At 37.0% G+C, this 16,410-nt stretch overlaps 1 protein-coding gene across 1 annotated transcript in view; it reads left to right on the top strand.

The window, feature by feature from the left end:
* Positions 1 to 16,410, top strand: part of INSC (INSC spindle orientation adaptor protein) — a 102,933-nt gene that overhangs the window by 51,990 nt on the left and 34,533 nt on the right. The window contains exon 7 of the mRNA XM_057418216.1: positions 942 to 1,067. Within this exon, the coding sequence (XP_057274199.1) occupies positions 942 to 1,067 (126 nt within the window). The remainder of the gene's footprint in view (positions 1 to 941; positions 1,068 to 16,410) is intronic.

Raw genomic sequence — 16,410 nt, 5'->3', positions numbered from 1 at the left:
TTAAAAAGAAGGGTATATATTACACTTGGTCCATTATTTCAGCTTTTTAATTTACTACTCTCATCCTAATATTTTAGTCTGAGATCTTTCATCTATCATTATTTTTTTTAAATTCTTTCCTCTTCATTATATGTCTGATCTTACATAATATAAGGCATCTGTAGTCTACCTGATGGCATAACATTCTGAAATGAACAACAATAAAAAGCCCAATCAAATAACACATGAAGTGCTTATATTGTCTGTATTTAATGATATCTATTTATTGTGAACTTTGCTAACATATATGTTTACAACCCATGTTGGAAATGATTAAGGACAGCTACTTTATGGATGCATATATACTCAAGTCTTTGTCATGATTGTTGTAGTTACAGAAAAAAGTTTAGGAGTCCAAATTTTATGTGTTACAGTGTGAAGATCTAGATTGTAACTGCATAGTACTGTATAGGAACACCTATATTGACCTTATTTTCAGTAGCTCTCCAACCATATGAGCTTCTCTTTCATATTTTATCATTAAGTAAACATTGTATGCAGTTCAGAAATGTAGAGGAATGTGAAATATATGCTAACAAAAATCTGTTTTAAACTAATAGCATATGGTTGTACTATCACGTGTCATTTTTATTGCTGCTTATTGATAGTTCTTTGTAATTTTTGCATGAATGTCATGTTTACATTAATTGTGCTTGTGATTGGTAAAAGTCAATCACTTAAGCACACCTCCCACTGAGGCTATATTACTTTTTCATTGCTTAGTGTATAAGCATTAATCAACTTGAGTTCTCTGTGTGAGCTTAACATCCTCTTTGTTGGTGCTGTAATGATAGCTAATTTGGATAAATTACTAAAGGAATCTGCTCCCCGTCCCCATCTTGTTTTAATACTAGAGAAATATTCAGTGCTGCTTTCCTGACTTTTTTGTTTTTCCTCTGCAGGAAGGAGGTGTAGTTGCTCTTTTTAAGATTTGTCGCCAGGATTGTTTCAGGTGCCTTTATCCCCAGACACTGAGAACACTGGCATCTGTTTGCTGTGTAGAGGAAGGGATGCACCAGTTGGAAAAGGTAGGCACTTTGGAATTCTTTGCTGACTGCATTGTAAAATAGAGAAGAGCTGTCTTTAATCAGTTCTAGGAATTGATAGTTGGTGGTGTTTGATAATGTGTTCCATACTATGCTCAGTTTTTCTGTGCTGAACCGTCTTCAGTCTTTACAGAATTAGCTGCAGTAACAGCATTATCTTAATCAGTTTCTTGCACAATTAAGCTTTCTAAGTGGGGATAATGTTCATAAAACACGTAAACATGTTAGTAGTGACTATGCCAAAGTACTTTTTTCTGATTTTTTTTTTAAGAAACTCCAATATTTTAAATAAACCTTAAAAGACAGAAAACCTCTTTAAATCCTTTCCTGATGCTCAAGTAAGGCACCTGCTTGTGGAATTGCAGTGATTTGCCAGAGTTGAAATTGCACAGAAAGAGCTAAAATGGCTCCAGCAGTTAGCCAGTAGAAAAAGTCTGCTAATTAGCAGCAAGTCTCAGAAAAGCTAATTGTAACTGAGACAGCAAACATCAAAGTATTATCCAGATAAAATTATATCATCTTCTTAGGCCCCATTCCTTTCTCACTTTTGCCACATACTGCTGTGTTTTGGAAAAGGAACTCTTCTGGTCACTAAATAATGATCTCATCCTTTGTATTCATAAAACAGTCATCTTCTACAGCTGAATAATGGCCTCTTCAAGTTAAGATAAATGATTTTGCTGCCACTTTACATTGAAGTATTGTGTAATTTACTGTCCAGAATTCAAGCAAACCGTGACACAACATCTGCAGCAAAAAGCAAGTCTCTGAGCTTACAGTAAATGAAGATGACTTAAATTTTTGACATAATGCTGGTCCAGACTGACACCAGAATCAGTCTAAAAGTATCTTTCATTATTTCCATTATAATAGTGGAATTAAGAGTTAGAAGTGGAAAAGATTGATACAGCTCACCTGGTCCAATTCCTGGCAGCATCAACATGCATTTAATGTGGCCCATATCAAAGCTGACGAAACAGGAGTCATAGAAAAAGTGATAACTATCAAGCTCATATGTAATTATTTACTTTAACGTTGGTCACAAGTAAACTTTGTCACAATCAGGATTGGAGTATGGTTTAAAGGATTTTTAACTAAAATTCCTACCACTGCTTTCAGTAGTTCAGTTCAGCTGGACCTTCAATTCTTAAATCACATCTTTGCAAAACCTAAGTCTGCAACATGAGGGGTGAGATGTTAATCCTACTCACCTGAACAGAGCAGACAGATCTGATGGGAGTATTTGGTTATTACTTTGCTAACCTCTTTGCCTAAAATTTTGTTGTTGAGGATCCATATGTTCCATGGGTCCAGTACATGCTTGAGTTTCTGGTGGGGGAGAATGGGATATTTCATATATCAAAAGAAACAAATTTTCCCTGCAAGGAGGTTAATGTCCCTCTAAATGCTAATGGAAGTTAAACAACACAGATCAGTATCATGCTAAGTAATCTCCAAATAGTCTTTCAGCTGGTGACATCACAGGTTTGCCAGTTTATAGAGCTGAGGAAGGATCGTAAACAAGAGACTTTTACTATTCTCTGTACTCTTTTCACTCTTTTTGTATATCTGTTTAGAAGCAACAAGATATTCTGACCATAGGGAAACTATGGAAAGTGCATGGAACAGATGACCAGTATTTTGATGCCACAAGTACCTTTTTTTTTAATTATTTATTTATATATTGTCATCTTTACATAAGAACAATTTTTCCCTTTCAAAATTTGAAGGACTTTTGCAGAGAAAAAAAAGAGAGTTAACAGTATTAACATCCCTATAATTACAGAAATTACCATAGAACTTCTTGTCTCGCAGAAAGGGTAGCTTCTGTTATCCAACTAAATCCTGGGTGGTGGTGAAACATTTAATCTGCTCTAATGTGAATATCTTTATGCCACCTAGTGCATTGAAACATCAGTGCAATTTGAACTTGATGTTTTATGACAGAAATAAAGCTTGGCCTCCAAACAATTCAGATTAGGCAATCCAAGATTAAAAAAAAAACACAACAAACAAACCACAAAACACAACAAAACCACCCTCCCCCCCCCCCCCCCCCCCCCATATTTTTCAATTAGATTTCATAACAATTAAAGTATTTAAAAGAACACTTAAAAGAAAGCAGTAAGAGCTCTTCTTTCTAATGGAATATTTGTCTGGGAGATGAATTAAAAGGGGTGGAATACCTTCTACGGCAATTGCAGTGCTTAATTACTAAAGATGTCAGGAATACTGTTTATTTATCCAATGCTCTTTATCTTGCTAATTCAGTAGCAATAAAAGTAGCAACAAGAAAATCTATGTTAATGTAGATGGTTGTTTAGAAAGCCAAGCAAGGAAGCCAGTAATTCCTAAGAGGCAATCTGAGTAGAGAGTACTTCAACATGTTTTTCTTGGGTTTTTAAGAAAGTTGAATGTTAGACTTTCTTTATAATTAGTGCAAATTTAGCATGGCTGGTGTTATACTGGGCTTAAACCATTTGTCTTAGCGATTTTTTTGGATTGCAACAGGGAGATACTGTTCTCATTTACTAATGAAGGAAATAAAAATTGAGTGCTTATTTCTAAAGATGTAAAAAAATGCCTATTTTGAGCAAAAATATGATTCTTAATTTTTTTTAAATAATTCTTGTTCTTCCCAGCCACACATCTTTAAATATGTACATGTACCACTCCCTTCCCAGCTCACTTAAAAATAGCATTATTACTTTTTCGCCAACAAGCTGATCTTTGCTATAATTACAATGAGTAAGTAGTCATTGCAATGACTAGCTTTTACTCTTTTAGGTGAATATAGTTGGCTGTGTATACAATAATGCAAAATCTCTTGGTTAAAATGACAGTTTTAGAGTAGTTGTTATTTCACTTGCAAGTACTTTACTGGCTCTTGAAAAGGTACCGCTACTTTGTTGTACACTGAACTGCGGAACTCCAGGATCTCAACAGTAACAAATTATACAATTAAAGTAGAAAGATAGTGAAGAAACAGGTGCGTAAATAAATGTTGCGCTACCTAAGCTGTGCTCCGCAAGGTAATTTTGGTGCTTCAAGCTGTTTTAGATGTCTAGTTGTTTGGTACAGTTTAACTTCATAATCCACTGTGGCACCTGCAGGTTTGAGAATGTTTTTTGGTTTCAGCTGCCTGACCAGTCCCACTTCACAGAGGAGTGGAGAGATTGTGGAAAAGCAACAAGAATTTTCCTCCTTTGTATTATTACTGTAGCTGCCCGTCCTTGTTCCCAAGATAGCTTTATTATCTGTGGCTTGTGGCACTTGAGCTCACTGCATCATAAAGGATGGTTATTCTCTGTCTAGGCATTTCAGAGTTTGTGCAGAGATAATATATAATAGAGGTAATAGATAATACAGGAAAATAGCTAAAATCACTAAAACCAGAACTGCAAGGAGTTTGGGGAATATTAGCATGACTGGAAAACAGAAGAACAATGCTAGTACTGCACATGCAGGCCTGGTTTTGTATTCAGCCCTGAGATTTAGGACAGAAATACAATGATGTAGCAGGAGACTGGTTCTCAACATAGTTGTTTGTTGAGGTTTCTTTAACAAAGAATATCTGAACCTTCATGAGTGCACTTTGAAAACTTAAATCACCGCAACATTTCCCATGTAGGAACGACTGTTGAAGAGCTGGAAGAAGTTAACATGCATTTCACGAAACTGAAGGTGAAAATAAGATTAAATTAAAAAAAAATCTTGATGGTCTGATAATGTACATCCTGCTAATTACATTTGGAATAATTGTACTTCAAGTACCGCTTTAATTGTAAAGACACTCAATCTAACAGACATTGTCTTCAACATGAAGCAACCTTGCCTGGAAAGGGGGGTTGTATTTGAAATAATTGCGCAACTTTAGCACATCGTTTGCCTAAAGGAGTTCTTGAGCCCTTTCCCTCCCGGAGGCTGCATTAGGTCCTTGTTTTGCAGAACTCTCTGAACAGAGGGTCTCTTATACATATGCTGACATTAAAGACTGTGGCACTTTCTCTGCTACAGGTTAGTCGTTAGTCCATATAATGCTTTTTATTGACTGGTGCTAGATGGCTTTCCAATTTTTGCCCTACACTGAAGCTCAGTTGTGTGATTTTCACTGAGGCAAGCTTCTTGCTGCAATTAAAAAAAAGTGTAGAATTAGTTCAGACATAAATAGCAAAAAGATAGTGCAATGCACTGCATTTTTCACCATGCATGTGTAACATTATTACATTAAAAAGCTGCAAGTCAGCTGGGACCTTGAGTAGGGCTCAACTGCCACAAAACCATAATGATTCAAACAAATATTCTAGCAGCTGCCTAAATATTAATGCTGTGCAATGTATACACTGTTTAAACTACTTCAGAAAGCAAGACACCTGGAATCAATGCATAAAGAGAAGATATTCTGGAAAGACTGATGACAGTAGTTGTTATTTTCATTAATAAAACCTTCTTTTTAACAAATGACACAGCTTTCCTCGCTGTGCTTTAAGCAAAATTGTCTAGGTAGAGATTAGAAATTGCTTTGAATCCTTTATTTAAAAAGTATTATACCAAATTACTTAACTCCAGGAAAAGCATCTGGAGAAAGGAGGAAGCAGGTTAAAAGTGTACAATATTTGTGGTTGGGAAACTATGAATTTCATAAAGACTTTTTAAACATGAGTGACCTTAAATCTATTGTTCATGATGAACACAGTCTGATTTTTAACAGCAATCATTATCTTATATGCAATAATAACTTCTGCATGGCAGAGATATAGTCTGTCAATGATACATTTGAAAAACAATCTTTTGGTGAGAATTAAGTAGAATGTTTGTTACAGAACCTGCAACTACAACTTATATGTAGCTTCACTGAGTTTTGTTGCAGATTAAATGTGTTGCCTTAAATCTCAGCTACTAAAACCACTAAAGTTTGTATAGTTGCAGTATGACACAGAGGTGAGAATTATGGAGAAGGCTTTGATTATGAAAGCTTGAATGACCTGGTATGAGAGTCACCACATCTAAAATCTGGACACAAAAGTTAGCTGGTGGCCCATGGATTTCATTGTCACAGCATGTGAATGCTCCACAATAATGAGGGGGGGTATTTTCATAGTACCTGTTATATGATGAAACAACTTTCTACCATGGAAAGTGATAAGTTGTTAAGGGGGCCCTTACCTTCCACAAAACCAAGTCACATGTAAAGTTATTCATTCCAAGTTTTTCATGGGTCATGTTGACAAACATTCTCAACACTGTTTTGTGAAGAGGATTGTCCTTGTTTGTTTCTTGAAGTACTGCTTGTTGACAGGAAAATTGTGAAGCTTCCCAAACAGCTGGAAAGAGACTTGAAACTTTCTTTCTGCATGCTTAAAGCACAGAACATTGGCTTATGTGCTATAAGAACATGTGAGATGATTTACATGGAAAGAGTTCAAATGATGTGCTCCTTTTATAGCCCTTTGGGTGGAGAGTCAACTCCTCTGGTTTGCATAATGCACCTTTTTCCATCAGAGAACATTGTTTTGGCTCATCTTCCATGGCAGTTTGTAGCCAGGCTTAGAAATCACACTTGTGAAGTTTTGAATGGTAAGCAGGAATGGATAAAGAGATTTCTTTTGTTCTGGATTTTGAGAGGGGAGGATAACCTTTTAAAGACTAATTCAGGCAACTTTAGACATGCAGTGCAAAACACAATGAAACTTGGTGTCGTTGTAACTGGGAACTGTGTCTCAATGTTGTCATTGAGTAATTGTGTAGGTCATAGAAGAATGTAGATGTACAAGGAGACAAGGGAATAATGTGTGGAGCAACACTTTTAGAATGCTGCTTTTCACATATCCTTTTTGATAACCAGGCAAATCTGTTTCAGTAGCTGTATTTGTGGTACAATTAGATAATGTGAAGTTCTAGGCTTGCAGCTCTTTAATTTACTGGACACTTCTCAGTAAAGCTGTTTAATTAATTGGCAGTGAAAAATGTGCTGGGTTTGGCAAATTACGTTTCTGTCAAAGCCCCTGCAAGATTCATTAAATCATATCTGAGAGTGCAGGAGCTGCCCTTCCTCAGCTGCTGGCTTCATATACATTAGGTGGTGTTTCAGGTTTTACCTCCTGATTACACTGCTATGTATTAGTAAATGCAGCTTTTTTTCAGCACAATCCCAGTAGCAAGACTTCTTAGGTTGTTGCAGAATCTGACCAGCATCAGTTGTGACAGGCTGCAATTCTAGGGCAAAATGCTTTGGAAGTCATGGAAATATTAATGAAATACTAAAAATGAGTATGAAAACATGTTTAAAAACCCCAAACAACAAAGCCCACCTGACACCCCTCAGGTTCTCCCTTCCTCTGCCCCCAGCCCCCCCTCAAAGAAAATAACAGGAAAAAACCCCTAAACCTACAAAGAAACAAAAACCCCCAAACAAACAAATAAAAAACCCCAAACAACAACAAAAAAAAATCCAAACCAACAAACAACCCCAAACCCCCAAACCAATAATGGATAATCTCTGCAGTATCATTTGGTCTGTTGAAAACCTTCTGCCACTTACAAAGCAGATTAAAATTTGTTTGCCTTATGGTAGTACCTATTTTACCATGCAAAGAGAAAAATGTGGTTTGTTTTGATGGACTTATTCAAGAGACATGGAATTGAATAAAGACAGACATGTTAGTGCAGGATTATGGGATATTGCCAGATCAAAGTATACACAAAATGCTCTGGCTGAGGTCACTGCCATTATTCCAGTTCTGTTAAATGACTAATTAAATCATAGTGGTTGTGTTGTTGTAGCCCTGATGGTCTAAAGGGATATGTATCAGTTGCTCTAATAAAAGATATTATGTCTCCTTACAAACCTTGTTTCATTTTAATTGTATTATAGATTTTAGAAGAGAGAGAAAGGAGCCATCAAGTGTAGGGAGATAAACATTTCAATAATACTGGTAACATAGGACAATGTGAGACTTAGTGAAGGAGCTGGTGAATAGCTGCCTTTGGAGGACACAGATTCTGCTGTTTATCAGGAGATCCTCATTTAGGTATCAGCCCTGGCACAGACTCTGCAAACTTATACACGTGCACTTAACCTTAAGCAAGAAAACCACTAACTCTTAAAAATGTCAAAAGGGATGCACATCTGATCTGTTCAGGACAGGATTCAGCCTATAATAAATTTCACAGAGTAAATATTCATTTGGTGATCACTGAACATGTGCTGTGTTAAAAAGCAAAACTTTCAGTCAGATTAAACAGGTATGACACCTTTCTGGTAAACCTTGTCTTTTCAATAGGGGTGCAAGAAGCAGACTATGAGTTGACATACTAAGTCTGTCTATAAATTGCTAACAAAAGCACAAGCTGTCTTCTAACCCAGCTATGAACATTTTAAGTCTTTTGCCTTCAGTGTAAATCCTTCCTTGTCACCCACAGGTTTAGGCTTTGCTACCCTTTGTCCTGTGCTTAAAGTGGCATATTGCCTAAGCATGGACCTGGGATAATATGTCCGTGTCCAAAATCTTTGTAACAACCAAAGCAGCCCTGTTTTATTTGTTCTGTGGGTTTGGGGTTTTGGTTGGTTTGTTGGTTGGTTTGTTAGTTTTGTTTTTTTTCTTGAGGGGGAGTGGTCTGATTGTTTTTCTGTTTTTTTTTTTTTTGGGGGGGGGTGGTGGTGTGGTGTTTTGTTTCAGCAAGACCTCGGGAGGAGGCATTGCAGAGGCATTCAGATGTTATCAGTGATGTGCTCAGGGTAAATCTTATCACTGCTCTGTTGTATTTTTCATTCATGGCTTCAGAGCAATGTTCATGCAGAGAGCTCATAGTATTAGGTGTACTTTGGCTTTCGGTTCCCCTATATGACGCAGTCACTGTAGGAGGAACAATTTCTCTTCTATCCCCTCAGCTCTGCCTTTCTATACACTTCTTTTATTTTGGCTGAGGTGCAGAAGAGAGACTCCTCAGGTTTTGGTTTTTTTTTTTTTTTTTCTTGTTTTAAAATGGTAAGTTTCACTGAAATAGATTTTGAAAGCTGAAAAGGAATGTCCTCAAACTATGTCAAGTTACTGAGGTGTGTGCTTCAATGTGCAAGATCAAATTGGAGTAGTGTCTGTAGGCTGCAATTCCCTCCAACATAATTTTGAAAATTTGAGCAGGTGCCAGGTTACCACTCTGCACTTGTTTGGCTCCCATATAATTTACACAGGTTTTTGCAGTCAGTTATGTTGGTATTTTATGCTATCTATTGATTTTATGTTCGACTAAGTATTCTATTTAAAGCACTCCAAATAGCTCTAAATTTATGTTTCAGGAGTCAGAATGTTAAGAGAATTTTATAAATGAAAAATAATTTGGAAATCACCAGATGATGACTTTTTTGTAATGATTTAAAATATTGCTTAAAGCGATGATAATGATCAGGGCAGCAAATGATCACGAATGACATCTGAAAGAACAGAAGCCAACACATCAAATGACAGGTGGGTTTTCCCTACCTAATAATAATACTAATAATCTATCAAGCAAATTTAATTTTAAGATGAAAGAAGAAGCTTACTCAGCTCCTAAGCTGAAGGCAGAGATTAATGAGAATCAATTGAAGCATTTAAAAAGAGTGCAGGGAGAGAGCTATTTTGGACCTCAAATATTCCTCTTGATATTCCCTGATAGAGATAAAAAAGACAGTGAAAAGACAGAGCCTTACAGAAAGACTTGTTAGCTGAGTAGCTTTCATAATTCTTCTTTTCTTCTCCCTCAGCAGGAAACTTGCACAGCATATCTGCATTTGTATCCATACGTAAACACATGCAGAATGTGCTTATGTTGTATGTATTAAAGAGCATAGCTGTAGCACAGGAAAGTGTGAGGAGAGACGAGCGAAAATACTTATTGAGACAGACACATGAGACAGCAACCCCCTTGCAGAATTTCTGCTGAAATTAGATATGCTACTCCAAATGACCCATTGTACTGCAGGCTTCATGATTCAGTATTGCTGATGATGATTTTTGTGACTCATTAGAAAAGTCCAAAGAGTTTACTGCTTGCCTAAGCCCCCACTGTTTTCCTTTTTTGAAGAAAAGCATACCTACATAGATTTGGTTAAAAACCAGGGACTTAAATGTCTTTGAAGCCTGAGAATTCAGTACTGGCATTTTCCTTTCTAAAGCTTCTGACTCTTTTATTTTCTTGCTTGAATTAACTATGACACTTGAAGTTTTCTAGTGCTCTGTGTGGCTCCTTGTCTATCTATTCTTGTTTGCATAACATTGACTTTCAAAATTTTTACACACATTTAATTTTGAAACACTGAGCTCTCACAGAGTCACATTACTGAAAAGCAAAAGGAGAAAATCCTTTCTTCATTCATCTAACTGAAGCTACAGAATTCCTCACTATTATAAAACTATACTTACAGAAATACTGAATGACCAAAAATAAAAAATCATTCTCCTGGTGCCAGGTGATTTAGATTTCTTTTCTTTAGGGTATGCCAGTTGGAAACGGATAGCTTATCGATCTGCTGTAGTTTTTTAACTCATCCATAAATGAGCTGATCTAAATCGTACCAGAGAATAACAAGATGGAGGCTTCTAGGCAGAGTGACTGGCTTACTTTGATCTGGTTATGAATATTGGTCATCTTTTGGGGTGACAAGTCGGGGCCTGAGAGCACTGCAGAAAATTGTTTCTCTTTACAAGAAAATCTATATTCTGAATTAGCTTCTCATCTTGACCACTTCCTTGGGTTTGTTTTTGTAATAGTTCAAACTAGCAAAATATATAAACCTCAGTTTATGCTCAACTTAGATGTTGGCTCTTTTCCAAAACTACTTTTATAATTCTTGTATTCCCATTCATGTTACTACCCTTCCTTCGGTTCAATATGGAGTTAACAAGCCTCTTGCATCACAGAACTTATAAATGTTCACACGTGCTTAGACAGTGAAGTTATAAGAGCCTGCTGTGACACAGTGTTCAGTGCAGGTGTTATCTGGGAAATTTTCTAGCTGCAGGTACTAAGGAATCTTTGCAAACCTGGTCCCAGCTGTGCTCCCAAAATGCACAAGCTCTGGAGATTGTTACTGAGAGGGAAACTCATAAATTTGTGTTTTTCAAAATCTCATTTAATACATATACATTTGCTTGTGGATTTTGTTTCTTTTCACCAAATGTTGCTAAAATTATGGCCAAAATACATGGTTCAAAACCTCTTTTTTCTTTCTTCCTTTCCAGTACCTATCACTGCAACAAAGTGAGAAAACACCTTACAAAACAGGGAAAAAGTACATTCACAAAACTTTTTTATGAAAACAGCTTTGAACAGTTCTAGCTGTGGCCACTCTTAAACTTTCCACCAGTAGATTTGCTTGTTTAAGTGAGTTACTAATAGTTTAATTGTTCCACCTGAACGGCATTACCATAAACACAAAGCTATCTCAGGGTTTTTTATTAGTATTGGTATATGTTGACTCTGTCACATGGACCAAATGCTAGCTCTTATGGAAGCTGAGTTTGTCCCCAGAGTTAATTGTAAAAAAGCAACAGAGGAAATCAAACCCAGTGTAAGTTCATTGACTAATTAGCTGAAACTCAGTATCCTTTACTTGTGATATGCGTTTTAAGTCAGGACTGGAAGTATTGAATTACTCATGTAAAGTATCCTGCATGTGCTCCTAACAAAACCAAAGGAAGTAATTGTGTAAGTTTTTTCTCACCTCACATTAGTATTGAGCTAACAGCTGCTATGTGGCTCAGCTGAAGCTCACCCATGGTATGTATTTCTCAAAATTTCTCTGTATTTCTCAAAAAAAGTGAAGATTAAACAGTAACAGCAGGTGATGTTTGTGCATCAGTATAATGTTTTTTTTTGCTTAGGTTGTTTGCAGGAAACCACTTAGATTTGGCACTCTGCCTGATTTATACTAAAACTTTCATGTTTCATAAAGCACCTTTGAAAACATTTAAAGAGCTGTTGGAAAAACAATCTCATCCATTTAAGATGATAATCCTGTTTTTGAAAAAAACCCACATCTAACAGCATTGCTCATATATTATCTGAATCTTAACTTCTGTTGCCTATCATTAAGTTCCCAGACAATGGCTCTTTCACTGGCTGTTCCTTCCCTTGCCAGTATTGTCTAGAGCTTTTCCTTTTCAGAGGGCTTTCAGTTTATTCATCTGCAGCTCTTGGGAATGAATAAGTAAGCTTTTGTATGGATCAGGGCATACAGATATGCAAAATCAGTCTCAATTTTCAGAGATGCTTTGCTGCGTGTCACAGAATATCAGGCTTTCCTCTCCAGACTGTGCATTGATAGGTACGTAAAACCTACAGATTAATCAGGGCTGGTATAAACCTAAACTGGAAGTTTGAGCTGAGTTGTTAGTATTATTTTTTAATCTGGAAGTTATCTGGAGTCCTGAAGATCGTCTCAGGCCTTGTGCATATCTGGTTTTAACTCCACTAGCTTGTAGATTTCAAATAAAAGTTTGATCTAACAAGGAACTTCACCTGAGATGATTTGCAGAAGGAATCCCTATGGGTCCATCAGCTGAAATTAAGACATTAGAAGTCTTTCTAGTAAGTCTTTCCAGTTTTCATAAGAGCTCATCTTTGTCACTTTGCTCTCACAAAGGTGCACAAAAGGTTCTCCAATAAGTTGGCTTCACCAAGGGCAAGTCTTGCCTGACCAACCTAGTAGCCTTCTGCGATGGAGTGACTACTTCAGTATCCAATCCAGTCTTTTGATTAGGCCTGAAAGGAATAAATGGGTGAAAATGTCATAATGGAGAAATCTGCACGTAAATCAATCTGTTTAGGAGAGAAAAAAAAGTGGTATGGGCAGAGTTCTTACTGGTATCTGCTCATATACAATGCAAACATATAGAAAGTTCAGATAACTTAGAACCACAGGTCAGTATTCTTGCCTTCAGGAGGAGCTCTTTCTTCAGTATTAGGAGAGCTGTATCTTAATGACTTTGGTTCTGCAGATTCTATGCTAAGCTTCCATGCCTATCTTTGCATCCATATCCTCTGGCTCATGCCAAGCACACAGGTCAAAACATGCACTGTTACCTGGCAGGGTGACAGTTAGCATGTAATAGCTGCATTACTTAGTGACAAACCTGTCCTTAATAAACCTGTTGTGTGTGTTTTTCTATGCTAACACAGGCTGTCATCCTCCAGACCCAGGCAGATGAAAATGAAGAAGTAAAAGAGAAAGGAGGTTTATTTTCTGAGAAACAAGTATATCTCTGATGGACACTTTAAAATAAACCTAGCTATACTGGCATCGTTTATACCACGCTCTTAGCATCAATCTCTGCTATCCTAGTAAAGCATTCATTTTCAGCATACAGTCCCAGGCCCCTGGCATGCACAAAATGCAAAGAAGGAAGCACACCATTGTCAGGAAGCTTAAATTTATCATACAGGTATCAATAAGTCAGAGACTCTACCTTCATAGAGCAGAGTGAAAGGAGTGCGTGACAGTCTTGATCTGACAAGGTGATGCAGAGCTACTTGCTCCTAAGCCTGAAGCTGAAGTCCTGTGCCACCAGAGACTTTATCACATGAAGATGAGCAGATAGAGCCATGCAAGTTCTGCATGTGATGACATCATTGCATACATGTGATGAAAACATTCTCTGCTCAGTCTATTATCCACAAATCTTCATCTCTATTAAATAATGCTCCATTCTGCTATGTCTAGCTGAGATAAAATTCATCCAGTGTTCTTTTATTTCTAACCAGTGTCCCTGATTAATGTTTATGAAATAAGGGAAAATAATAAAATCTAAAAGAATAGGAAAAAAATAAAAAACAATTCCTAGCATGTAAGTAAAATGAGAGAGCAATGCTGAGATTGATGTCATCTGGTAGCCTGACTACTTGTTGCTTGTTGCTTATAAGAAATCTGAAGTCAGAACAAGATGCCTGTTGAAAGTACTGGTGGCTGTGAACAGGGAGTTTCTCCAGCCTTTGGTGAGGTAGGAAAAAATATACATGTTCTAGATTTCTGGAAGTAGGGCTGGGCATTTCTTCTACTGAGAAATATTCAGTTCAGATATTAATGGAAAGAGAAGGAATTTCCAGTTTTGTGATAGCACAAATTGATTTATAAGCCTGGTCTTCTTCCCATCTGTGACGTATCCTTTATGTTCACATGCACACATGTCTAATAGCCAAGTAAAAATTTAAAAAGCAGGTAGATAGTTGTTTTATCTTGTTGTTGTTTTTAATATGATTCAATAAGTAGACATAATGGGAGCAGTTACGTGGGTGATAGTTATTCCTGCAGTGTGCCATGTCTGACGAATCACAGCCTGCATGCTAAGAAAGCAGGGCTGGTATGACAAAGTGAAATGCTGCCTCTGCCTCAGACTTGTTTTGCAAATGTTTCTATTTCCTTCCCTGGGTGAAATTCTTGAACTTAGCAGTTTAGTTTATGAAATGAATTGCTTTTTTTTTCCTTAGCCACAAACAAGTACTTGTGAGTTTCTCAGCAATGCGGGACTGGCCAGACTGCAAGGCATTGGGCTTGTCTGTTGCCTTCAGACCTGCACCATAGCTCTGTTTTGCTGCATGGTGCCAGTGATCTAGCTGGCTGTGAGAAAACTGTGGGTCAGATTAAGATTCAGTCTGCTTGCTGTTTACTTCTGTTGATTTCTCTGGTTTGTCATATAATCTATTTATTTCTATTCCTGCTCTATCTTCTTTGTTCTACTTTGCCCCTTTGTACTGCCAGACAACTGTTTACATGTTCTCTCTTGTTGCCCATCTCTGTGATAATAAAACCACTGTTGGCAGAGTCACAAGGCTTCTGTTTGAAGGAAAACCTGTGTTGAAATATAGCAGAATTTTTGGAAAGTATTTTGGATTTCTGTTAGGAAAAAGCTAAAATCCTTTCAGAGATCAATGGTTATAGAAATTTCTGTACTTATCAATGCCAAGTGTCTATCAGACAAGTGCTGAGAGAAGTGAGAAGAAATGCCCAAAGTTCTAAATGTAGGCTTCATAAACACTGAGATACTGCTTCCCATGTCCTCAGCAACTTGAAACAACTGTGTTTATGTCAGTTCTGTCAAATGAGTAGTATGACAAATGATTTTGCTATGGAAGAATAGCATGAAATCTCCTTATAACAGTCTTTTGCCTGTAAGAAATTGTTATTTAATGTAAGCTCTCAAAATATACCATTAGATAAGACTGAAATGAAATTTTGATTGCATTTATTTCTTTGTTTATTTATTTATTTCTCAGAGGCCTGGGAAAAGAAAATCCAAAGCATAATCTGAGAGTAGGGATGATGTGAAATAGACAGACTAAGGGTGACTACATATCTGGCCAGAATTTTCAAAAGTAAGTTTATTCCTAATATTAAACTTCAGTATTTTTGGATTCCAGGTTAAGTCGCTACAATGAAAATTGGCATCTAGCAAGTTGTGGATATCCACTGACCTTCAAGTGGAAATTGTATTAATTCTATATAACTAACATTTAATTGCCTTAAGTTGGCTGATAATGTATTATCAGTGTTATTGCCATCCTTCTGATGTGCACACAGTTTAAGATTATTCATTGAGTTTTCTTCAGGTCACCTGCGGGTTTGTGGTAAGGTTTCTATTCTTGGGGTATTTAAGCTGTTACCAAAGAACTTTAGACAGAGAATCATAGAATTATAGAATAGTTTGTGCTGGAAGGGACTTACCTAGTCCAACCCTCCTGCAGTGATCAGGGACATCTACTAGACCAGGTTTCGCATAGCTGTATGGTTATTGTACCTTCAGAGGTTAAAAAAGGTAGGTCAAAATAGGATGAGAAGTTGATTATCAGTCAGCATGGAGGAGCAGATCCACTCTCAGAGCTAAAAGGTTATTCAAGTACAAAATCTGGAAAGAACCTGAGCATTTCTGTATTTGAGCCGTTTTAGCTGCAGTGATCTAGGAGGAATTAAATCCTCCTTGTATTTCTGTCTCTAAAAAGATTATCATATGGCATTTTAAAAAACATGAAAAAATGAGCAATAACCCTGAGTGTGGTTTGAAAACTTCAAGAGTGAAATGCAAGTTGAAAATCGTTTTTGCCAACTTGTTGACTCACGCAGCATAACCCACACATTGCGTTATGCAATAGTGGCACCCAGTGGAGGCTGGAATTACAGCAAAGTTTCCCTTGCTGCTGTTGAGGCTTGCCCAGATCTACCCGGAATTTAGGACTGCAAGCACAGACTCAAGAAGGTTAGGTCTATGCGCACCCTAAGCCATCTCTAAACCAACAACTTTTACCTCTCAAGTGGGCTTTTAAATTGAAAAGTTTAGGCTGAGTTTTTATCTGT

Source organism: Pezoporus wallicus, unplaced genomic scaffold (assembly GCF_028554395.1).
Source record: "Pezoporus wallicus isolate ANWC-B61680 ecotype Strahan unplaced genomic scaffold, APGP_CSIRO_Pwel_v1 contig_2025, whole genome shotgun sequence".
Lineage (NCBI taxonomy): Eukaryota > Metazoa > Chordata > Aves > Psittaciformes > Psittacidae > Pezoporus > Pezoporus wallicus.
The sequence above is the reverse complement of the archived record's forward strand: the minus strand, read 5'-3'. Positions and strand labels throughout refer to the sequence as shown.